Source organism: Otolemur garnettii, unplaced genomic scaffold, assembly GCF_000181295.1.
Source record: "Otolemur garnettii isolate 467f Iridium unplaced genomic scaffold, OtoGar3 scaffold00024, whole genome shotgun sequence".
NCBI classification, from domain to species: Eukaryota; Metazoa; Chordata; class Mammalia; order Primates; family Galagidae; genus Otolemur; species Otolemur garnettii.
Window position 1 is genome coordinate 12,613,545 of NW_003852419.1, and position 25,838 is coordinate 12,639,382.

Below are 25,838 nucleotides of genomic sequence, written 5' to 3' on the forward strand. Positions count from 1 at the left end.
GGCCAGGACAGATCCTAAGGCCTGCATGGGGCGGCTATGTGGCTAGGACAGATTCTAAGGCCTACAGGGGGTGGCTAGGACAGATCCTAAGGCCTACACGGGGCGGGTAGGACAGATCCTAAGGCCTACACAGGGCGGCTAGGACAGATTCTTTTAGCTCTGCTTTTACTTTTCTTGCCTCACTAGCACTCTGGAAGGCTGAGGAAGGTGGATTGCCTGACCTCAGGAATTTAAGACCGGCTTATGCAAGAGTAAGACCTCATCTCTGAAAATAGCTGGGTGTTGTGGTGGGCCCTTGTAGTCCCAGCTACTCAGGAGGCTGAGGCAAGAGGATCACTTGAGCCCAAGAGTTTGAGGTTGCTGTGCCATGACACTCTACCCAGGGTGACAAGGTGATACTTTATATCAAAGAGAAGAAAAAAAGAGAAAACCTCCCAGCTTTTGTATATCAAGAACTATGTTGAGGCCCAACTCAGTGGCTCAGGTCTGTAATCCAACATTTTGGAAGGCTGAGGAAGGAGGATCGCTTGAGGCTGGGACTTTAAGACCAGCCTGTGTAATATAGCAAGACCCCATCTCTAAAAAATATAATAATAAAATAAAAATGAGCTTGTACTACAAATAGTCACCTGTAGCACCAGCTGGTTGGGAGGTTGAGGCAGGATCACTTGAGCCCAGGAATTCAAGGTTGCAGTGAGCTGTGATCATGCCACTGTAAATATTTTTAACAAGTACGATCACAGTGACACATGCCACTCTGTACTCCAATGTGGGTGACAGAGCAAACATCCCTCAGGAGCCCTGAGTGCCAGAATCTGTCTTATTTAAATATTAAAATTGAAGAAGCGTTAAAGTCTTCATTTCTTGCGACGGATTAGCTTAGTGACTTCATGGAGATAGCACAGTTAACTGAGGAGTGGTGGTTTCTTTGCTGGTAAAGCAAAGCTTACATTGCTTAAAATAGTACAAGGCTAAAAACAGCATGAGGTTATGAATAATAAATGAGGTATTAAGAGAATATTCAGCTTTAGGCCGAGCAGCACAGGCTGCCTTAGGGAACTATAAACTGTTTACATGAAGGGGCATCCCGTCCCTCCTGATGGCAGAATGCATTGCTGGAAACTGTGCCTCACATCACATGTTCTTGCCCTTCTGACACAGAACTGTAAGCTGTAGGTGCCCTACAGATGTTGTGAGTGTGTCAACGGAAGTCTGTCTTTATAAACACACCGACAGATAGAGGTCAGATACAATGATTGCTACTAACCCATGTTTGTGTTTTCAAGTGTGTGGGTTCCCTCGGTCGGTTCGCTGCCTGGATGAGGTGTTTCTGGAGCTGGGCACACGCACAGCCCACCCTGCTGACAGCTCCCCGTTTCCAGCACTTGCCCCTTGCTCGGCATTTTCCCAGGGCCAGGAGCACTGTGAAGTGTCCTCCCCGCCCCAACAGCAGACCTGTCAGCAGTGGGGTGCCCAGAAGCTTGTGAGAGTGCCAGCAGGTGGCTGTGTACAGCCAACTTTGGAACCCTCCTGGGGAGAGGTGTCACTCACTCTTTTCTGTCTCAGATACATTTTCTTTCCAGGGAAGCCACAAATGTAATATGTACTTCAGTCTGTGTGTGATTGTGTAACTGTTACTGGAAGGGCACTGAATTTTCTTTAAAAACTAACAATAGTAGCATCTAATAATATATATGTTTTTTTATTTTTTTATTTTTTTTTTTTTGCAGTTTTGGGGGCTGGGGCCAGGTTTGACCCTACCACCTCTGTTATATGGGACCAGCGCCCTACTCCTTTGAGCCACAGGCACTGTCCTAGCATCTAATATTTTTTATAACTGTGATTAGCCACCATTAGTATACGTAAAAGACAATATTTAATTTCTAGAGAGAAAAGTAAGATTTGGTGTGAAGTAGTGTTTGAATTTTCCTTATTCTATGAATTTCAAAATCTTTGGGAATGTTCCTTCATTTTATATTTCTTGTGGGGTATTTTCAAATGATGAAAATGACCCAAAAGTGCACTAAACACCTTTCCGGATTTCCCGACAGGCCCCAGTGAAGGCCACTGGTGTGAAGTGACTGTGTCTTGTCCTGTTATTACCACTGTGCGGGGCAGGCCTTCCTGCCTTGGGCTGGCTGATCACTACAAGAAGCTGGTTTTGTGTTTCTCTTGTTCTTGTGTCTAGGCTGTGGAGCCTGGCTGACCACGCCTTGATCGCCCGCTGTAACATGGAGGAGGCAGTTCGTAGCGTCGCTTTTAGCCCGGATGGATCTCAGCTGGCCCTGGGCATGAAGGACGGCTCTTTCATCGTTCTCCGAGTCAGGCATGTACCAATATTGAAATCAGTATTTAGAAATGTTCTTTTTATTTTATTTTATTTTATCAGAGTGAGATATAGAATCTCACTCTGTCACCCTGTGTAGAGTACTATGGCATCATAGCTCACAGCAACTTCAAACTCTTGGGCTCAAGAGATCCTCCTGCCTCAGCCTCCATAGTAGCTGGGACTATAGGTGCCTGCCACATGCCTAGGTAGTTTTTCTATTTTTAGAAAAGAGAGATGGGGGTCTGGCTCTTGCTCAGGCTGGTCCAGACTCCTGAACTTGAGCAATCTACCTGCCTTGGTCTCCCAGAGTCCTGGGACTACAGGCATGAGCATTTCTATAGCCTAGAAATGCTCTTTGTTAAAAGTTAAGATTCTTCTAGTCATAATACGTGGCAGCACCTTCATTTACTCTTTCAAATAGGAATACTATAGATCCATGATCCCCTATCTGTAATCTCAAAGGCTAAAACACTCTGCAAATCCCAAATTCTTTGGTAACTAATTTGGGATCACAGCCTAACCCACTGAACTGCTGTGAGGCTGTTTATAGTGTTTAATCTCTTAATAGGAATCATCATGTGTCATGTGATTTACTGCAGAAATACCGTGTTTAATACAGGGCGCCACCCCCGCCCCCTCTGGGGATGTGACATAGTACATTGTATGTAAAGCTCTCTAAAATCTAATGAATAATGAATTCCCAAGCACATCTGATCCCAGGGGTTTCAGATAAGAGGTTGCGGGCTTTGTAGTAAGCCAAGAAAAGAGGAAGAATGAATAAAACTGCGTCCACCAGCACGGGTGTTTAGAGGTGAGCTTGAGTGAGCTTGATTTCTTCCCCCTGTAACTGATACTAAAATGGAATATTTCCTATCTACTAACAATCTATGTTATTTCTACTGGACAGAAATTAGGACCCACCCTGGTAATTCCTCTGAATGCATTAGTTCTCCTGGCTCACACGTTCTGTAGTTATAAAAAAGAAATGCAAGCTCGGCGCCTATGGCTCAAGTGGCTAAAGCGCCAGCCACATACACCTAAGGTGGAGGGTTCAAATCCAGCCTGGGCCCGCCAAACAACAATGATGGCTGCAACCAAAAAATAGCCAGGCGTTGTGGCGGGCGCCTGTGGTCCCAGCTACTTGGGAGGCTGAGGCAGGAGACTTGCTTGAGCCCAGGAGTTGGAGGTTGCTGTGAGCTGTCATGCCATAGCACTCTACCCAGGGGGACAGCTTGAGACTCTGTCTCAAAAAAAAAAAAAAAAAAAAAAAAGAAATGCAGCCATCAGTTCAATACTGCACGTTTTGCAATTAAATACTGCAATATAGCTTAAAGAATGTTTTTGGCATAGTTTATTACACAAAATTCTCATTAGCAGCCACATATAACTCATAACTGAGTTGGTGGGCAACATTTTTTCTGTCTCTGCTTAGTTATGTGTAAAGATGGCTCATTATCAGATATCCTTTTTGATAGATTTCCCAAGCCAAAAAAAAAAAAAAATCCCCACATACCTATTTTATGACATTACATAGTACACTCTAATGCTATGAATAAATGGTAACAAGCATGAGGGATTTGTATGTGGAAGCAAATATTTGGCATTATTTATGCATTCAGTTTGTTTTGAAGCTGATGACACCATCTTTACTTGCTCAGGGGATCTGCTAGTCATAACCCTGCTTCATAGTTAGAGAAAAAATAAAAAACACCTCAGTGAGCTTTCAAATGTGAGCCGAAATTCTTAAAGGAATCTGATCAGAAAGGATACAAACTATTCCAGTGACTCGGTGCATTAGGGTAATGACCTTTCCTAGTGAAAGTTAAATGATGACTGAACATTTTAACATTTAAAAAGGGAATTTCCTTCTGCTTTGTTTACTTTCTCTTTTACAACAATAGTTAAGTGTTAAGCTTAACTGTCACAGTGTCTCATTCTTAAAGTGTAAAAAGGAGGGTTTGTTTTTATGCTGACTTTGATATATTTTACCCTCTCCATGACATATTTTTAAAACAATTTTATAAACCCAACATTTTTAACATAAATGTACATTTGGGGGGGAACATGTGATAATTTAATACATTTATATAATTGGTAAAGATCAAATCGGTGTAATTAGGATGTCCATCCCTTCAATGTTTCTTTTGTTAAGCTGGAAACTTTCAAAGTATTCTCCCCCAGGTACTTAGATATATACCATAGATTATTATAGACTGTCATCACCCTACTGATCAATCAAACATTAGGTTTTATTTCTTTCTGTCAAATTGTACATTTAAATAGGCATTTCATTACTTTTTATTTCATTTTTACTTTGGAAACTCAAAGTATTATTTAAAATGTTTATTTCCCCAAACTGACCATACATTTTAAATAATACTATTTTATGTATTTTCTTAAAAGTTAATCCTTTAGTTCCTATAGGTTTTGCTCCCTTTCAAAAGACTTCTTTTCTCTGACACCTATAGTTTAAAACGTGGCTTATTTTTTCCATTTCTAGATCTGCTGCTTATCATTTTGCCTTTTATTCCTGTAGAGATATGACCGAAGTGGTTCACATCAAAGATCGAAAAGAAGTCATTCATGAAATGAAATTTTCTCCAGATGGTTCTTACCTTGCAGTGGGATCCAACGATGGCCTAGTAGATGTCTATGCTGTTGCCCAGCGGTATAAGAAAATCGGAGAATGTAACAAGTCCCTTAGTTTTATTACACACATTGACTGGTCCTTGGATAGTAAATACTTGCAAACTAATGATGGGGCCGGAGAACGACTGTTCTACAAAATGCCATGTAAGTCAGGTGCAGACGCGATATGATTGTGGAAAGCAAAACTTTGAACCACATGAAGAAAATGTAGGAGAATGTCATTATGACATCATGGCAAAGAATGTTTTCTGAAATAAGATCCTTAAGTCACCAACCCTCAAAAAAATGAGAGGTTAATGGAATAGAACACAGTCAAATAAAAAATTACTACACAAGAACCCACAATTAAAATTTAAAGAGGAGGCATAGCCAAGTTATCAATCCTTACCATTGTTACAAAGGACAAAAGCTTCATGTGTAGGATATATAAAGAATGCCTATGGGTAAATGAAAAAAATACTAGAAAAATGGGCAAATCTCAAATGACCACTAACTGTATGAGCCTAGGAATCAGGGAAGTGATGATTAAAACAGGGAATGTAATTTCACACTAATTAGATTATCAAAAAATTAATTGGCAAGAAGAGGGGAAACGGAGAGCACGTACACTGCCGGTGGGAGCACACCCAGAGGCAGAGGCACAAGGTGTCCGTGGTAGTGGGGTTTGTAGTGGCCAAAAATGAGACACAAGGCCTAAATGTGTACCCGTGTGAAGGGGTGATTGAATTAAAGGTGGGACAGTCACACGAAGTCACTGTAAGGGACTTCAAAAAAAATTAAACTGGAGTACTTAGGTCAATATGGATAAATCTTAAAAATGTTAATGCTGAACAAACAGAAGAAAGTTGTACAACGTGTACAGTGACCGTTTATATAAAATTATACAATATGAAAACAAATTGTATACGTTATTTGTGACCATATACATACATAGTAAACATTTTTAAAATGCCTGGGAATGATAAACAGGGTATTGGTAACTTCTAAGAAAGGAGAGAGAAATGAGATTGGGAAGAATTAACCAATGGATTTTAACTACCTGTAACATTTTCTTTAATATTCTGCTGTAATAAAGCCAACATGTTGAGATTTGTTGAAGCTGGGTGATGAACATACAGGTTTCTTATAATAACCTCTATAACTTTCTGAATGCTCAAAATATTTTATAATTTTTTTAAGTAGAGAAAATCTGAAATAGTTGTACAACCGACTTTCAAGTATGTGGAGGTTCACGACCCAAATGTTTAGCTCGTTATCCAAGTCCTTTGCTTTATCCTGCCACTCATTTTTTCTTCCTGCTGCTTGCCTAGCTCATTGTTCAAAATATATCCCTAAAGGGGTTGAATAAATAGATGTGGTGGGGCAAAATAGTCTTAAAACTTGTTAGTGCCGTGCACACACAGTTCTGCAGCAGGGATACAAATGAATGAAAAGGGAGGTATACTCTGGGGGGTTTAGCTTGTGAGGAACTAGCACTCCCATCGTAACGGATACCAAGGAGGACTTGGCCACCACTGGTTAATGTCAGAATCCCAAAGGAAAACAGTCTATTTAAACTTTAGAAAAGATGGCCCAGGAAGAATTAGAAAGCACCTCTGGGATCAGTTTAGAACCTCAAGACAATATGTCGGGATATGAGTCCTCAAAGATTTGAGGATCGTAGCCTGCATTTATTGGGCTTGGTTTAGTCCCTAACCTGTGTTCTTCATAATTAGAAGCCCTTAGTATATGATCATTTGGTAAAACGAGCTCACGGGGATTTTAAAAACGTAAGTGTTATTTGTGACTCCAAGATAATTTTTGTATGACATTCATCTGACTTACATAATACCTAACTTAAAAAAATTAACAAAGGGGCAGTGCCTGTGGCTCAAAGGAGTAGGGTGCTGGCCCCATATACCGGAGGTGGCGGGTTCAAACCCAGCCCTGGCCAAAAACTGCCCCCCTCCCAAAAAAATTAACAAGGTTTGTACTTTGGAAAAAGGAAGCTTTACTTCTTGTAAAGAGGTACCAACCCCTTAGTCAGCCATTCCAACAGCCTGGGAAGTAGAGCTCCAGCCAGGAGCCAGGCACACATGCTTCAAAACAGAGACAAAAGGGAATAGGATTTAATATCAAGTAAGGTGGTCAAATATACATCTCCAACAAACTATAGGAGAACTCAGGAATATTTATGAAGGGAAATCATATGCATATAACTGTACTTTCTCTCCCCTATTCCTTCATGGCTAAGAACTCAGGTTTTTTGTTTTCTGGAGACACCTGTTTCACTATGTCACCCTGCGTAGAGTGCTGTGGTGTCACAGCTCACAGCAACCTCCAACTCTTGGGCTTAAGCAATTCCCTTGCCTCAGCCTCCCAAAGTAGCTGGGACTACAGGCGCCCACCACAATGCCCAGCTATTTTGTTGTTGTTGTTGTAGTCGACATTGTTGTTTGGAAGGCTCCAGGCTGGGTTCAAACCTGCCAACCCTGGTGTATGTGGCCAGCGCCCTAGCTGCTGATAAAAGCTTAGTTTTAAGGTGCTTCTGGGGTCCCTTTGGCCAAGAGAGGTTGGGAGATTTAGCAGACAGCTTAGGATATTATTTTTCATTCACATACTCATTTAGTTTGTAATACCGAAATAAACATCATGAAGGAGACTCTGCCCTATCCAATTCATCAGTTTACCATTACTAGGTACATATTTCTTTGTGTCTATTTTCTTTGCTTGATGTTTTATATGTATTTTTCCATTTGCAGTAAGAAAATAACATCCTGTTCAGTGCTGATACCATTACTTACTTTAACATGCTGCTATCATTGAGCACTCGGGCTTATTTCCAATTTCGCTGCTGTTCCAGATAGTGCAGCTCTAAAAACCTTTGTACAGGGGGAATTCTCTGAGTCACTTCCTTTGACTTTATTCTCCAAGAGAGAATATATTTCCAAATAAAGAATCTGTGAGAATAGATGCCCTTGTACATGACTGGTGCCTTGTCAAACTGCCACTCAAAAATTCTGGACTGTTAATACAGTAGTGTATAAAAATGTATTAGAAAGACCATAGAATCAAGGTGTTTCTTGTGGGAACATATTCTCTGTCCTGGGCCAAAGGGTCATAAATCCCTCAATTCTATGGGGTCTTCTTAACGAATTTTTCTGCACTACTGTAATACAGTCTAGAATTTTTGAGTGCCAGTTTGACAAGGCAGCACTCAAGTGGTGCCTCTATTCTCACAGATACTCTCCTTCTAAAACATTTTCTTTTTCTTTTTTCTTTTTTTTTTTTTTTTTTTGAGACGGAGCCTCAAGCTGTCCCCCTGGGTAGAGTGCCATGGCATCACACTCACAGCAACCTCCAACTCCTGGGCTCAAGCGAGTCTCCTACCTCAGCCTTCCAAGTAGCTGGGACTACAGGCGCCCGCCACAACCCCTGGCTATTTTTTGGTTGCAGCCATCATTGTTGTTTGGCGGGCCCGGGCTGGGGATTCGAACCCACCACCTTAGGTTTATGTGGCTGGTGCCTTAGCTGCTTGAGCCACAGGCGCCAAGCCTAAAACACTTTCAAATAAAGAATCAAGTAGGATGGTTAATTATCTTAATTTTGAATTTTAAAACTGTGTGCAGCTAGATCTCCTCCCAAACATTTTGTCCTTGTCTCTGTTCCCACCTGTGTGTACTCTCTGGGGACATCTCCGACCCTCTGCTGGTTGGAAACTGGGTGGATACTGTGCCAAGCCTTTGGGGACGTGCCAAGCACAACTGTTGGGACTATTTTCTCCACAATCCTGTAGATTTTTAGTGTCTAGAACTTTTACATTTAAATAATAAAATCCATTTTTTTATTAATTTAGCGAGCCTGCATTTTTAAAACAATTACTTCTAAGCATCCTTAAATTTGAAAAAATAGAAGCCCCAAATGAACTTAGTCAAAGTTCTTTATTTTTATTTATTTATTTATTCATTTATTTATTTTAGAGTCTCTGTTACTCTGGGTAGAGTGCTGTGGCGTTATAGCTCACAGCAACCCTAAACTCCTGGGTTTGAGTGATCCTCTTGTCTCAGCTTCCTGAGTAGCTGGGACTGTAGGCACCTGCCACAACACCTACCTAGTTTTTCTATTTTTAGTAGAGGTGAGGTCTCGCTCTTCCTCAGGCTGATCTTGAACTCCTGAGCTCAAACAATCCACCAGCCTCAGCCTCCCAGGGTGCTAGGATTACAGGCATGAGCCCCTACATACAGAAGTCAAAGGTTTTTTTAACCTGGCAAAGTTTTGGTGACTAAATGCGATGGCACGTAATTTAATAAAAGTCATTTCATCAATAATACAAAGCATACTATCACCTGTGTCTAAATAACTAAGATGTGGTAAATAGTAGTTTGAGATACTGTATTTAGTACAATAATCATGTTCTTTTTTCACTCTTTTTGATATCTGTGCATATATGGGGTACATGTGAAATTTAGTTACATGGTTAGGATGTGATCAAGTCCGAGTATATAGGGTATCTATCACCCCAGTAGTTAATAATCATTATCTTTCTGCTTTCCTTCTGAGTTTAGAGTGTGTGTTTTCTTTAAACTCTGCGCCCCAACATCAAAACCAGGATGAAGAGATTAGAATCTGTAGTTTCCTTGATTTATAGAAGTTTTTAAAAAGCAAAGGTTTTATACCTTTATAAAACAAAAATAACGAATAAAGTAATTTAGAATATGCTTTTTATTTAAATGTAACAGTGGTATTTATTCACTATTTTCAGCGGGGAAGCCTTTAACAAGTAAAGAAGAAATCAAAGGGATTCCCTGGGCCTCCTGGACCTGTGTGAAAGGCCCTGAAGTGAGTGGAATTTGGCCCAAATACACTGAGGTTACTGATGTTAACTCCGTGGATGCAAATTACAACAGCTCAGTGCTGGCGACCGGAGATGATTTTGGACTGGTTAAATTGTTTAAATTTCCTTGTCTCAAGAAAGGTAAGGCCCAAGAGATGTTCCATTGCATAAAGATTTACTCGAGACTGTATGTAGTACTATACAACTAAGGTTTATTTTCCTGGAGTGTATTCCAGCAGACTCTTATTTCATCTTATATATATTCACTCTTAAAGAATTTTAACTAGAACTTGTTGATATCTTCTCCTCTCGACATTCTAAGGTATATGCTTTTCAAATTTAAGTCAGAACTTGCTAATAAAGTTATTACCATTTGTTACTTATAAGCCTCCTATTTCGCATTTCAAGTAAGTTGTATTTTATTTATATTTTTGTCAATAAATATTTATACTTTAAATTATATATATTAAAATGTTTAAACTAGAATTCTTTTATGCTTTGCACCCATCTGTACTTATATATGGGAAAGCAAAGCAAATCCTTCCAGACATAATTAAAATCTGAACGTATTTGGGTGATAATCCAGTGTATGAACTCCTTAAAGCACTAATTTTGCAGACCAGATTTATATAACTGGTGAAATCATTGAGAGAGAAGTATGGTTCAAGACAGCCCTGCTTATATATCACTTTCTGTTGTTTTATTTTACTGTTAGAATTGTGTGATTTCAATTACGTGACCCCTTCGGGCTTTGCAGAATGTGATGGATTAGCTGTGGAATGACCCAGACCTCTCCTTTCTTTGCAAGTTTAGGCAAAGCCCGTGAACAGGCTCCTCTGAGACTCCTCAACTGGGCCCCGAAAATCTGATCTCAGAAAAGTAATTGGCAGGGACGTGCTGCTGCCTGAAAATCCTTTCCCTTGAACAATTTTTAAATTAAGCAAGGGAAGGGATTGAAAAATGTAATCAGAAAGTCATTTTCAGCTAACTGGCCGTTTTGAGGCAGAGACAATTACGGTGCAAAATGGAACATAAAGTGCATAGCGAAACCACCGTCACTTAGACTTGACAAAATGGCCATCAGCTTAAAATGCTCAAGGCACAAAATTACCTCAACATGCCCAATTCAAACTTTTCTCTCTCTTAACTAATGGGTCTTTTGAGTAATAGGGCATATCTTAATAGATGGAGTGGTGAACTTGCTACAAGAAGGTATCTGGGAATTCAGAAGACACATCATTGGGTCAGGAGCAGTACCACTGGTCTCTAGTGTTAGAACTTGGAAATGAACTTAACTCAGTGAGAGTTAATATCTCCTAGGTAGCCTCAAGACTTGTAAGGTGGGCTTGGGTCTAGAAAATAGCAATGGAAATATGCGTCTATTATTAGAACATAGAGGAGGGTGAATAGTGTGCTATCTGTCAAAGTGAGCCAACCTTATGTGAAAAACCACCCTATGGTGACAGCATGTGGAGGGTGTCTATGTGAATGAGGAGAGGTGGCAGCCAGAGGGACAGTGTGGTGAGAGCAGCAGAACGCATCTCACCAGCCTACCCAGTATCCATGTCCTCATATCAAACCCGCTTGGTCTATTTCTCACGACAAGTGGCTTATAAATCTTAGAATTTGCCTCAGAGACATTCAGGCATTTGTGTCCTTTTTGTGGCAAAACTACTGGTGGTGAAATTAATAAAAGAGTGTGGAAATTGTTGATGGGAATCATAACAGTGGGTGGAATACGCCTGTCTCTAACCTAGGGTACCAGCGGTAAGTCCTCCCCTAGGCTTTGAACTATCAGCAGCCTGATGACCCCAAGCAAACACAGTTGTGTTTCCACCATGATTTCAAAAACTTACAGATAGTTAATTGGACACATTTGCATTTAAATGTTTATAATATTTGGTTACCAAACATAACTCACCAAGTTAATTGGACACATTTGCATTTATATGTTTATAATATTTGGTTACCCAGTAATCAGACCTGTATTCTGCAGTTAAGGAAAATGACCACACTTGATAGTATTTTTAAATAGCCAAACCAATTTGTTTTCCTCATTTGGACAGTGTTCACATCTTAAAATAATTAGGATCAATGCTGGCAGCCTTCTCTGACGCCATTTAAACTCCCTCCTGTTTGACCATCACCTCACAGACATTGATGTGAGGTAAAATCCAAAGCCTTGCTCTGTGACACTGGCCATGTCTTAAGACCCTTGCACTCAGTCCTGCTCCAAGGGGAGGCTCGGAGGCTAAGGATCTCCATATTGCACGAGTGGGCTCCGTTCCGTCAGTCCTTTACACACCATCCTTGGATGGCTACCTCCCTTGACAGGTGTCCTGAGCATTAAAAGACTTGAATCATGGAAACCTTGGACTTTAAAGAAAACATTGCTGGCCTTCAACACAGTTTGGGTGAGCTCGATGCAATGCAGGGACAGAAAGGCCAGTGTGGCTAAAGCAGATGCATGAGGAAAGAATTGTGTATCATGATGCTGGCGAGGGATGACAGGACCATATTGTGAAGGGCTTTACAGGCACTCCTAGAAATTAGGGTTGTCTTCTAATAAGAACGAAAAGCTATTGAGAGTTTTAAATGGAGGTAGTGACATGACCAATTTGTTTTTTAAAGACCACTTTGATCTCACATGGAATGGATTAGCAAAGGGGAGGCTTCAAGTACAGAGATTATTGCAGGAATCCAGGTAAGAGATGAGGGGGCTTAGATAAAGGAAGGGTTTGGGTTTAGAAAGCCGTTTTAAGGTAAAGCTGAAGGTCTTACTGATAGATTGGATAGGGGAATAAAGGAAGTTACCAAGGAAACGTCTAAGCCTTGGGCTTGAATAATGGGGTGAACAGTGGTGCCATTTATGAGCCAAGAAGATGACTAAAGAGGTTTTGTCTGTGTGAGTATGTACAGGTTCGTGGGGTGAGAAGGGAAGTGGAAGGCCTCAGTCGGTTTTACCTGTGACAAGCTGGAGCCACCTGTCAGACATCCAAGTGGACACGCCCATGGGCTGCCAGGACTCCAGGGAGAGCTCAGGGCCGGAGATGAGCATCTGGCAGTCATGTTGGGAGGATTTAGAGCGGTGAAAGGAGAAGGTCAGTAGGAGGAGCCTTGGGCCAAGGCCTGAGCCCTCCTTGTAGTGCAAGATCAAACAGAAGTCTTGCAAAGTTACTCAGTGTCCCAAGGAAGCCTTGGAAGAGACAGATGTGGCCTTCATTTATTTAGTAAATATTTGTTAAGTGCTATTCTAGAGGACAGAGAAATGTCAACTAGTAAAACAAGCACAAATCCTCCTGGAGCTTTTGAGATGACACAATTAATACACAAGAGAATGTAAACAAATCCGATGGTGAGGTGAGAAGTGCTATGAAGAAAAATACAGCAAATAGTGGGAGCAGAGAGTGCGGGGGTGGGGCAGCCGGGTGTGTCTATTGTAAATAAAGGGGTTAAGGGGCTGCTCGCTGTTAGGGTTCCATTTGACTAGAAACCTGAAGGAAGTGAGGGATCCAGCCAGTCAGACATCCAGGGCAGGAGGACTCCAGACAGAGGGCACAGCCAGTGCAAAGGCCTGGAGGCAGAGAGTGTCTGTCATGCTTGAGGAAAGGCAAAGGGGCCACTGGGCCTAGAGCAGAGTAATTGAGCAGGGCAGAGGGCAGGAAAAGGCCAGAGAGGTGAAGTCTACATATTAACGGCACTCATGCTTTGTCATGTTCTAGTTCCAGCCTACAAAAGGTATACTGGTTATCTAAGTAACTATAGCATTACAAATTACCCCCAAACCTAGCGTCCTAAACGCACAGACCTGTATTATCTCCTGATTTCTGGGAGTCAGTGGTTCCCAGGGAGCATAGGTGGGTGGTTCATTTTTTGAGGTTGCAGTCGCCTGAGGGCTAGGCTGAGACCAGAGGGTCACTTCCAAGATGGCTCACTCGTGTGGCTCCCGGCAGACCTCTGTTCCTGGCCACATGTACCTCTCCATAGACTGCCTGAGTGTCCTGTGACATGGTGTACAGGGATCGAGAAAGAGAGCAAGGGAGAATCTGCAGTGTCTCTTGTGACCTGCTCTCAGATGTCACCTTCACTTCTGCCATATTCTATTCATTTTATACCAACTTGTTGACATATCTTTAAACCACTACAAAAAGGTAGGTTAATCAATCTGTGGGGAGGGTATAAAGTTCAGGGCAGTAGAGGACAGCCCAGCGCCCTGGATCAGCAGAGGTGTGGAGAGAATATTCACCATTCCCCATTACTGAGTTACCATCAAGCAGCGTTTCCAACTTACCATAGTTGGAATCAGTTTGACTTCATCATGAAAACTGTTAGGTGACTCTTTTCAATAGAAAGGCTGCTTTCGAGAACCAGTGCCTCCTTTCCCTCCATTCCCCTAACCTTTTTGGAGGCCTTGATGTAACAGGGCTTACCTGGTTAATAATTACCTGTCTAATGGATATTTGAATTTTAAACATGTAATAGTTGAACAGTTAGATCCCCCATTAAAGGGATGTCATTTACAGAAACTGTAAGAGAAGTATTTATGAAGGGGAGACAAGATGCTTATTAACCTCCTGGAAGCTCCCATAGACTTTGGGATCCTTCTAGGCCTCAAATGTAGATGGACCCTGCTGTGTACCGAGCAAACGCTGGAGACCTTGCTACAATAGTTCAACCACAAGTACAGCTTCAAATAGCTCTCTCTACTGCACTACCTGGGGATGCTGCTTACCGAGTAAAACAACCAATTCAAGGGAAAAAAAAAAGATTACCTCCCATCTCTGTCTACATGACCCCAAAGAGTAATTTGACTTCTCTTTCCACAGAATTATTTTCTGTTGTCAAGGACTGCCTGTGTTATCTTCTGTTTAATAAGAGTCTGTAAGATGTTTATTCTTTATCATTTATTTTCAGAATTAGTGAAGCGGTAGGCATTATTTGGAACAGGTTCAGATATGTCTTTAGCCCCTGGGCTTAAACTGTAAGATCTACTTTCAGCTTAATGCAGACTGAAATAATTGAGATATCTTTTGGCGTATCTGCTTATTTGCTGTGATATGTAAGGCTGAGAATTGTTTTCTAATGTATTTAAAGATTTTTATCCTCACTGTCAATAGGAATGTGATTTTTTTAACCAGTGATTTTTTTTTTTATAACTAATCTTCTGTTTAAAAAATATCTTTTCAGGAGCCAAGTTTAGAAAGTATGTGGGTCATTCTGCACATGTCACAAACGTCCGCTGGTCCCATGACTTTCAGTGGGTATTAAGCACAGGAGGAGCTGACCACTCAGTTTTCCAGTGGAGGTTTATTCCAGAAGGGGTCAGCAATGGCATGCTGGAAACTGCACCACAGGGTAAAACCAGGGATAATTTTTCAACATGTTATTTTTCAATAAACATGTCTAAGACCATTCTAATCTCCATTCTCTAGGTAAAAAATTTAAGCAATTTTGAAAAATTATTTCTAAAAGATTTCTTTTTTTAAAAGAAAAGGAAAAACTTTTTTTTTTTTAGAGACAGAGTCTCACTTTGTTGCCTTTGGTAGAGTGCTGTAGCATCACAGCTCATGGCAATATCCAGCTCTTGGGCTTAGGCGATTGTAGTGAGGACTACAGGTGCCTGCCACAATGCCTGGGTATTTTTTGTTGAGGTTTGGCTGGAACCAGGTTCAAACTCGCCACCCTCAGTATATGGGGTCAGCGCCCTACTCACTGAGCCACAGGTGCTGCCCAGGAAAAACTTTTGAGACTAATATGGGTCCATTCAATGATTTTCTTCAAAGGATTCTGCTTATATCAAATGTAAATTGAGCAAGGCATCAGCAGTGTGAAGGGATAGGAAGCTCCTGGCTCTCCCGCCACCCATGGAGCACCAAATAAACATCTATTCACGGATCAGTTCCCTCTAAGAGAAAGACAAAGGCCAATGAGAGACTCCTACCAGGCCGCTGAGGAAAGGTCCACATCAAGTGGGTGGGAAAAGCTGAGGCACACTCCCTGTGCCTCCACCCTGCCCTGAGCACTGCACCATCCAATCAGGAAAGGAAACTCCAACACCCAGCTTTTCCTGTGGACAGGAGGGTCTGGATCCCACACCTAGCACCCTGACACTGAAGTTCACCAGCAATGACTGGTTTTTAATTTATCACCTCTGGGAGTGGAGGGGGTTGGACATACATGGCAGTTTGATACAGGCGCTCAAGTGTTTCCCTTGGGAACAGTGCAAGGAAGAGGATTAAAAATGCAGCCTCATTTCTCCCCAGAAAGGGTTGATGATGCAGTTCCAGTGGCTACTTGGTGTCTGACTTCTAACCAACTTGCAGTAGGAGTTAAAGGAGCAGACAAACGTCAGCTCAGCCCTGAGCCTGCACCCACACCCACCCAGAGTTACCCAGAGGTAACTCCTGGTGTGCTAATACCTCTGGAAGGAATTCGGTTTTGTTTTGTTATTGGAGGCAAGGTCTCATTCTTTTGCTCCAGTTTGAGTGCAGTGGCATCATCATAGCTCATGGGTTCAAGCAATTTTCTTGCCTCAATGTCCTGAGTAGCTGGGACTGCCTGTGCATGCCACCATACCCAGATAATTTTTTATTTTTTGTAGAGATGAGGTCTCACTGTTGTTCAAGCTGGTCTTAAACTTCTGACTTCAAGCAATCCTCCCTCCTTGGCCTCCCAGAGCTCCAGAATTACAGGTGTGAGCCACCACACCCAACCTCCCTAGAAGGAGTTTATACAGATATCAAGTGCCCTAGCTTTCACAGCTTCCATTCAAGGGACTACATTCTAATCCTCCTACCTCTAGGAACAGAGAGGAAAAAAGTATATGTGAGTCTATCTAGACTACAGAAAAAAGTGGCAGTTTTATGTGGGCATGTGAACGCTTCCAGGGGCTTCATCCCCCAGAATTAGTGAAAAGAAGGAGCTTCAAGACTAACTCCCTATTTTTCTCCAGAAATGGTTTATATTACACACCAAGTGCCCCAACTGTTTCAGCTGCCTTACAAAGGACTCCACCCTAAATCTGTAAGCTATGGGAGCAGAAGGGGTTAGGCATTCTCAAGTCTTCCTAGATCACAGAACAAAAGCATCTTAAATGAGCCTGCAAACCCTTACAGGGACTACAGCTCGTTGGAGCAGTGCCGAGAAAGGGTGGGAATATATGGCTCTTACTTTCTCTCTGGAAGGGCTTAGAGCACACATTTCCAGTGGCTAGTTGGTGGCCTGGCTTCAAATGAACTAATGAACTTGCATGAAGGATAAAGGAGAAAAAAAAGGCCTTCCAGCACTCAGAGCCTGAGCTCAGAACTTCAAGAGCCTTTCCTCTGGCTCACTCCAGTGATGAACCTAAGCCTACGCATTCTTCCTAAGGATTTTGATCATCTACTGAGTGCCACTCCTTCCATAGCTCCCACTCAGGGAATGGTCTCCTTTGTGAACTTGCTCTTTTTGCATTCCCAAGTGGCCCTAGACCATAGAAAAAAGATAGATGTACAATGGGCCTACTTCCGGAACCTATCTCCCCAAGATCAGAGGGTGCAGCTTGAACACAAGCATAGGTGTTTGTCACAGATGTCTACCTGGCTCAGTAGGGAGAGTGGGAGATAAACACCCACATTAAGACAGAAGGAATTGAGACAGACAGCCAACACCTTAACCATTCCAGCTATATCTAGAGAGTTTGGCTTCTACCTTCCCAGTCTTGTAGTACAGATGGGACATAGCCCATCCTAAGCTCCACTGGGCTGCCAGAAATAGACACAGTCTGGACAAAATGATTTGAGAGGCATCTTAAAGTATTTGGCCAGGCAGATTGGTGAGATCCTACTCCCACGTAAGGCCAATCTGATATGGTGGGAAAGGAAGTTGTTTTATCTAATGCACAGAAACTAACACAGAGTCAAGGAAGGTGAAGAAACAGAAATATATTTCAAACCAAAGAATCCAAAGACAGATTACTGGAAATCATCTAATCTGAGGAATAAAAAGAAAGGGAAGAAGAGTGAAAATACCATGAGAGACTTACAGGACCCCACCAAGAGGAATAACTTATACATTATTGGCATGCCAGAAGGAGGAGAGAGAAAGAAAAGAGCTAAAAACATATTTAACAATATAACAGTAGAAAACTTCCCAAACCTGGCAAAGAAAAAGCCAAATCTAGGAAGTTCAAAGTTTACCAAATAATATGAATCCCAGGAGACCCACACAGAAGGTAAAAACAGACAGTATGTAAAGCAGCAAGAGAAAAGAGAATTGTCACGTATCAAGAAGCCCCCATAAGACTATCAGCAGATTTCCCAAATGCAAGGTGAAAGTGTAAAGGTTTACATGAAGAATTAACCTTGGAAGATAACCCTGAAAGTCTACATTTCAGCCTCCCTTGGATGATCATAATAAGCAGTAGATGTGTTCATTAAGCTGCAGGATGGAAGTTACCTCCAGAAGGGGTTCATAGAATGGTCCACAATTGGGGCCTGTGGGTTCCAGTTCAGTGAAGATACAGTCTTTTTTTATTTATATCCAGCCATGTTGGCAGGAGGGAACAGATAATAAAACGAAAAGCTATTTGAGTAAATGTTTTTCTGGAGCAGTTTTGACCATGGCAATTACTAGCACTTACTGAATATGTTAAAAAGCTAAAAAAGATCTTTACTGAAATAAGTGGTTGGATTTCTTTTGCCTCTAGTGTTTCCTTTGTTAAAACCTGCCCTTTCTATATTTTTCAAGCGAAGTTTAAAACCCAGAGATCTGCTATCTAATGGAAATGTATAATGAGTTTAGTTGGTCTACGATGGGGTTGGGAAGACGTTGTCCTAATCTGTTAATGTTTCTGAAAGGGTCAAGGAGAAGGCTGAACTTAGAAATGAGAGAAAAAAAGATATTTTAAAAAATCTTTGTTACATGAAAACTGTGATGCTGTTTATTTATTTTGCTAGAAGTAAATATTTTAATTTTTTTAGCTATTTAGAGTCTCAGAATTTTTGCTTGTTTCTTCTGGGCTGTATTTCTGCAGAAGGTGGCACTGATTCCTACAGTGAAGAATCTGATTCAGATTTATCTGATGTGCCCGAGTTGGATTCTGATATTGAGCAAGAAACTCAAATCAATTATGATCGCCAGGTCAGTAAGTGGGGAGCAACAAAAATCCATAACCCAGAAACTGGATCTCATTGGATTTGGACACTACACTAAACATGGCTGGTGTTTAGGCCAAAAAGAACTAAGGCAAAATATAAGGAAATTTGCCTACTCCTTGCCTCTAAATACATATTAAAAGTACCCAATCACACCATTAAAATTTTTTTAAGTGCAAAGTTTCAAAACTGAACTCCTGACATTTGGACTTTTTGCCTCCCAAGTACCTAGAACTTTTAATTTTTTTTTTTCTTTTTTTTTTTGAGACAGAGCCTCAAGCTGTCCCCCTGGGTAGAGTGCCATGGCATCACGCTCACAGCAACCTCCAACTCCTGGGCTCAAGTGAGTCTCCTGTCTCCGCCCCCCAAGTAGCTGGGACCACAGGCGCCCGCCACAACGCCCGGCTATTTTTTGGTTGCAGCCATCATTGTTGTTTGGCGGGTCCGGGCTGGGGATTCGAACCCGCCACCTTAGGTGTACGTGGCTGGCGCCCTAGCCGGTTGAGCTATAGGCGCCGAGCCTAATTTTTTTTTTTGAAGAAAAATGTGCAAGTAAGACACAGGTATCTTTCTGTTTTTTTATTTTAAACATTTTCCTAACGTATCATGCGAGCATGTGTTTTCTTTACGGTTTGGATACTCTCAGGACACGGTAGTTTGAATGTGAGCTATTATCCTGGTTTCTCTATTAACTTACTGTGACCAATTAATTCATTTAATTAATTATCCATTTAAAGTAAAGCCCAAGTGAACCTTATCTCTCCAGTCAGAAATCACCTCTAGTAGAAAAGTTGGTCAATTACATCCAACTTTGGGAGGCAGTTGACAGTTCACCTCAGCACTGAACAGTGAGTGTTAAAACATTCCTTCAGAGGACTCTGCACACACAGCCTTGTTATGATGATCACCTAGGCGTTCTTCTCTTCCTTGTCAGTTAACAAAGGTATGGGAAGCACATTCTGGACATGAACATGGCATGAATAAGACTTCACATTTTAGATACATCAACTGTCAGGGTTGCCATAGAGACTTGCCATGAGGCCTATGGCAGCTACCATGTATCAAATGTCTCCATGGGCTGGAATAGATCCACCCATCAAATCCAACCCTACAAATAACTCGGAAAGGTTAAGTAACTTCTCATATCCACTTTGCTTGTAGTATTAGAATAAGAATGCCAATCTGGGGTTCTTTCCAAAATACATATTATTCTATACACTACTGGGTCTGCCTCTATATCAGCACTGAATTTATTGCTTTTCAGAGACTTACATTTTTTCAGCCCATTATCATCACTCATCCATTCAGTGTTTGAAAAATGAGATTAGTACAAAGGCAGCCAAACAGATGGTTTGCGTTGACTTTATGACTCAGTCAGCTTGACGATGTAGTGATACATTTTACTATATAATACAACTACTAACGATAAGAATTTGAAAGAAAATTATTAATGTGTAAACATGCAAACAGTAAACAATATTTTCCCCTGATATCAGAAGGAAATAAAATTTAAGCTAAATGAACATAAAGTTTAGGAGAAGAACGTTCTTTAGTTGGAAAATTTTTAATGAAATGATCCTAGTAGAAGAATGAAAAGATATGACTATTGAAATTCATGCCTAGAACTCATTCAGGTTGAGTATCCCTAATCCAAAAGTCTGAAATGCTCTGAGATCCAGAATTTTGGGAGCACAGACATGACACTCAAAGGGAAATTACAGTATTTCAGATTTTGAATTTTGGGATGCTCAGCTGGGTAAATACAACGCAAATGTTCTAAAATCTGAAAAAATACAAAATCTGAAACACTTCTGATTTTATCCAAAGTGATTCCAGATAAGGGATACTCAACCTGTATGTTACCCATGGCATCTTACTTTCCAGTGCTCTTTTATATGTTATTTATTGTCTGTGCTCACAATATTCCTGAGTTATTTCTAAAGAGGAATAACTTTTTACTCCATTTGTAAATTTTACTCCATTTTACAGATAAGAATTTGGGGTCTGACTCAGCGTCTGTGGCTCAAGTAGCTAAGGTGCCAGCCATATACACCTGAGCTGGCGGGTTCAAATCTAGCCTGGGCCCACCCAACAACAATGATGGCTGCAACCAAAAAATAGCCAGGCGTTGTGGTGGGCACTTGTAGTCCCAGCTAGTTGGGAGGCAGAGGCAGGAGAATTGCTTGAGCCCAGGAGTTGGAGGTTGCTGTGAGGTGTAATGCCACAGCACTCTACCCAGGGCAACAGCTTAAGGCTTTGTTTCAAAAAAAAAAAAAAAAAAAAGAATTTGGGGTCCACAGAGGTTATAAGACTTGTTCAAATGTCATTAGAAATACTAAGACTAGAACTCAGTGCTCTTAAGTAAATAACTGATGAGCTGATAAAAAGTATCCTGAATTCTGATAAATAACTATCTTAGATTGTAAAAGCTTAGCTTATTGTATCTGTAATAGTAATGAAATATCTTCTGACTTTTTTAAAAAATGATTTTTGATGAGATCCTAAACAGGGACTTTATAATAATAATATTTTATAATGTCTTTAGCAAGAGTTTAATCAAAAACTTTCCTTCATGAAGTTGAAAAATTTTTTAATAGATTGTATTTTGTTTTCTGTGTATTAAATTGACATGTCTTTTTGTTTTGTTTTGTTTTCAGAGATAGAGTGTCACTTTGTCACCCTTGATAGTGCCATTGTATCACAGCTTACAGCAACCTCCAGCTGTTGGGCTTAGGCGATTCTCTTGCCTCAGCCTCCAGAGTAGCTGGGACTACAGGCACCCACCACAATGCCCAGCTATTTTTTGTTGTTGTTGTAGCTTGGCTGGGGCCAGGTTTGAACCCGCCACCCTTAGTATATGGGGTCAGTGCCCTACTCACTGAGCCGCAGGCACCACCCAAAATTGACATGTCTGGATAGTAGAAGATAAATACACGTTAAACAACATGCATTTGATTTTTTTTAACAGATTGATTTTTAGGTACATTTAAATTGTATCGTCTACAGCACATTTTAGGTACTAGGTACTTGATCTAACAGGTTAGGTCAAGAGTGAGCTTTGCTTTATATTTCATCTGTTTGATCTGTTAAGACCATGAAAAGTAGATAATTTCAAGGAGCAATTTTAGAAAAAAAATTACCATTACTCATGAGGTCCACATTTGCAAATGCAAGAATCAAGTGATTTCTTGCCTTAAAAGAAATGAAACAAACATCTATATCTTATTAATATTTCAAATAATTTCCTTGATTTACTAATAACTTATCATATTTTGTAGCTATAAATTACCTAAGAAAATAACCAATCAAGAGAAAAATTATTCAAAATCCCAATCATTTAAAAAACATTTCATGGCTCAACATCCGTGCACAGTGGTTACGGCGCCAGCCACATACACTGAGGCTGGCATGTTTGAACCTGGCCTGAGCCAGCTAAGCAACAATGACAACTGCAACAGAAAAATAGCTGGGCGTTGATGGTGGGCGCCTGTAGTCCGAGCTACTTGGGAGGCTGAGGCAGGAGAATCACTTAATCCCAAGAGTTAGAGGGTGCTGTAAGCTGTGACGCCACGGCACTCTACCCAGGATGACATAGAAAGACTCTGTATCAAAAAAAAACAAAGAAACATTTCATGTTTGGTTCATCAGAAGAAAGTAATATTTGATCCCATGCCTTATTTTTCAAAAACATTATATTAAAGCAATTAAAGTTTTTTATGGAAATGCCAAAATGCTGATATTTTTGAAACCAGAAGAAAGGAGTCTCGACTAAATGTTTCTGTTGTACTTTAAGGTTTACAAAGAAGATCTACCTCAGCTAAAGCAACAAAGTAAAGAGAAAAACCACTCAGTGCCCTTCCTCAAACGAGAAAAGGCTCCCGAGGACAGCTTAAAACTGCAGTTTGTACACGGGTGGGTGGCCTGTCCTGGGGACCTCGTGCATGTCCTCTGTCTCTGCCTAGCTGTCACCAGGCTTTCCACATGCTGAAGAGGTCCCCTCTTTTTGATGTTGTCCTACTTCCAGTTGGTCTACTGTCCACTTTGCACTTGAACCTGTGGTTGATAATTTAACCGTGATTCTTCCTCTACTTTTCTCAGTCCATGTTCTGTGGCTGTCACCCCGTGACAGCCTCTAGAGTTTTGGGACATCGTGTGATTCCATGCTCTAGATCAGCGGTTCTCAACTTGTGGGTTACAACCCACAGGAGCTGTATTAAAGGGTTGTGGCATTAGGGAGGTTGAGAACCGCTGCTCTAGATGCTCCTGCCGCTCACTGTACTTCGCTTCTCTCTCATCACCATCTCCTCTGTCTCTGCTCCTCTCATTTCCTGCTCCATTTCGCTGGTTCCACTCTAGGATGGCATTTTTCTTAAATGTGCCCCCAAATAATTTTGAACTTTGTAAACTTACAAACACCCTTGCACATTTTAAGTTAACACCCAAAAGTCTTCAATGTAAGTTTAAATAGTGGAGAAGAATTAAATATCTGCATTATCAACACATCAGTCATTTAAACAGATATAAAGTAATCTAAATGCCGTAAATATTTGATTCCCCCTATTATTAATTTAAAAGTACCTGAATAAGTCCTTCTGTAATAGGAGGGTATTTTATATCATTTGTATTCCCACTTAAATTCATTCTAATTTATCCATAAAAGTTTTCCCTAACATGTAGTTTTTTTTGCTTGAGACTCCTTCGTCACTGTATCATACCTTCTACAAGAAAAAAAAATTATTTCCTGTGACCAGAGGACTCTAATTCTGTCTAAGACAGTATCTACTAGCCACACATGGCCATCGAGCCCTTAAAACATGGTTAGTCTGAAATGAGATGTGCCACATGTGTAAAATATACACCAATTTCAAGACAGCATTAAAAAAAAGAATGTGAAATACCTCATTAAAATGTTTTTATGTTGATTACAGGTTGACACAATATTTTAGATGTATTGGGTTAACATACGTGGTTGAAATAAATGTTGTTTATTTTTTCTAATGTGACAACTAGAAAATTTTAAATAATTCATGTGGCTCACATTACATGTCTGTTAGACAATGCTGTTCCATTAACAAAATTTTAAGATTGCAGTATTGTTATAATAATTAGTCAAAAATTGACCAAATCAATATAAACAGATTACAAATTTTTATATATAATTGTTAAGCACAGAAAAGTTTCATTGGAAAAATATTAATACAATGCATTTTTTATTAAAATTAAAATTCTATTTTAGAATTTATTAAAATGCATTTTAGTAAAATGAAATTGTTTTTAGTTAGTTCAGAGATCTGTGCATGTACTTATTGTTAGCATGTGGCAGCATTTAGTGTGAGTCTATTCCCATTTTTCATTTTTGTAAATGTAAGCACTGAGGAAGTTTGTTCTCATAAATAAGTGCAAATGGAAGCAATTTTATCATACCAATGTTATTTAGTTTTTAAAGATCCTCCTGTGTCATATGCCAAAAGTAAAAAATCACGTTCTTGCTAGTTATATAACAAAAAAAAAAAATTAGTGATGTACTAGCTGACAATTCAGTTAAGTCTTTTGTTCAATTTTGTTAAAAGCAAAGAACGGAAATCACTTGACTTGCAGAAAATTCCTTTGCCAGTCATTAAGTGTCGTTCACTTCCAACATCTTCACCTGTATGTTCAGTTGTCTCTTTGTTTTGGTGTTGGAACCCAGGTAATGCACCATAGTAAGATTCCAGATGGACAAAGGGAAATGATCTCCTAAAGTGGGGGGAAGGCACTCTTGTCTAAGGGAGATGGGGGATGGCTGCATGCATGTCCTCACAGGTGTGTTCTCAGACTAATCGGTTCTAAGAAACCACAGGCAGCAGCTGTGAGTCTGGAAACAGATTCTGCCCCAGGGTTCATTGCCAGTGTGCCTCTCAGAAAGGCATGCCAGTCCCTTGGAGGTCCCCATGCCCCCATCTGAATGTCGCTATCCTGTGTGACTGTGGAGACACCTGTGGTTCCACTTGTGTATGTTCACATCAGCATGTTAGCTTTGCCCCTGACAAATCCTGCTTGATTCATTAGCTATTGATTCACCCACTGTGCATTTCTTGGACCTCTGCTCCAGTTATAGAGGCTACGACTGTAGAAACAATCTGTTCTACACACAAACTGGAGAAGTGGTCTACCACATCGCTGCAGTTGCCATTGTGTACAACCGGCAGCAGCACTCCCAGAGGCTGTACCTGGGGCATGATGACGACATCCTCAGCCTGACCATCCATCCAGTGAAGGACTACGTGGCCACTGGGCAGGTATATATCTCTCCTCTAACACCAGGGGCCTAACCAAGGAGATTTTAATTCAGAATCCAGTTTACACAGTAGAAATTTGAAAAATACATGGCAGGAAGCTGAAGATTCAGTGAACCCTGGATCATTCCGTGATGATGGAAAAATCAACCAATGTATTCTACCACCATGTGGACCTTTGAGGGATTCTGAGTGGTGAGAACTATGAATGGGACTAGCTAAAACTAAAATAGTGAAAGTTTTATGAAGGATGAGTTTTATATATTTCTTTATTACTGTATGTAAGACATCCTAGATCAGCAGTTCTCAACCTGTGGGTAACTGTATTAAAGGGTCGCAGCATTAGGAAGGTTGAGAACCACTGTCCTAGGTACTATAGGTGAGTCACTTTTTAAAATACTAGTATAACATATATAGCAGAGTTATTTTTGTTAAGACTTAGAGTCCTAAGAATTTTGACTAATTTACTAACTTACGCTTTAGCCTTATAAAAAACCTTGAATTTTATTTGAACCATTCTTTTTTTTTTTTTTTTGAGACAGGAGCCTCAAGCTGTCCCCCCTGGGTAGAGTGCTGTAGCATCTCAGCTCACAGCAACCTCCCACTCCTGGGCTCAAGCAAGTCTCCTGCCTCAGCCT

General features: G+C 40.7%; 1 protein-coding gene across 1 annotated transcript in view; it reads left to right on the forward strand.

Annotated features, from left to right (window-relative positions):
- Nucleotides 1-25,838, forward strand: part of EML6 (echinoderm microtubule associated protein like 6) — a 293,843-nt gene that overhangs the window by 163,209 nt on the left and 104,796 nt on the right. The window contains exons 8-14 of the mRNA XM_003787924.3: nucleotides 2,189-2,326; nucleotides 4,866-5,122; nucleotides 9,720-9,932; nucleotides 14,979-15,146; nucleotides 18,805-18,911; nucleotides 22,719-22,837; nucleotides 25,017-25,203. Of these exons, the coding sequence (XP_003787972.1) occupies nucleotides 2,189-2,326; nucleotides 4,866-5,122; nucleotides 9,720-9,932; nucleotides 14,979-15,146; nucleotides 18,805-18,911; nucleotides 22,719-22,837; nucleotides 25,017-25,203 (1,189 nt within the window). The remainder of the gene's footprint in view (nucleotides 1-2,188; nucleotides 2,327-4,865; nucleotides 5,123-9,719; nucleotides 9,933-14,978; nucleotides 15,147-18,804; nucleotides 18,912-22,718; nucleotides 22,838-25,016; nucleotides 25,204-25,838) is intronic.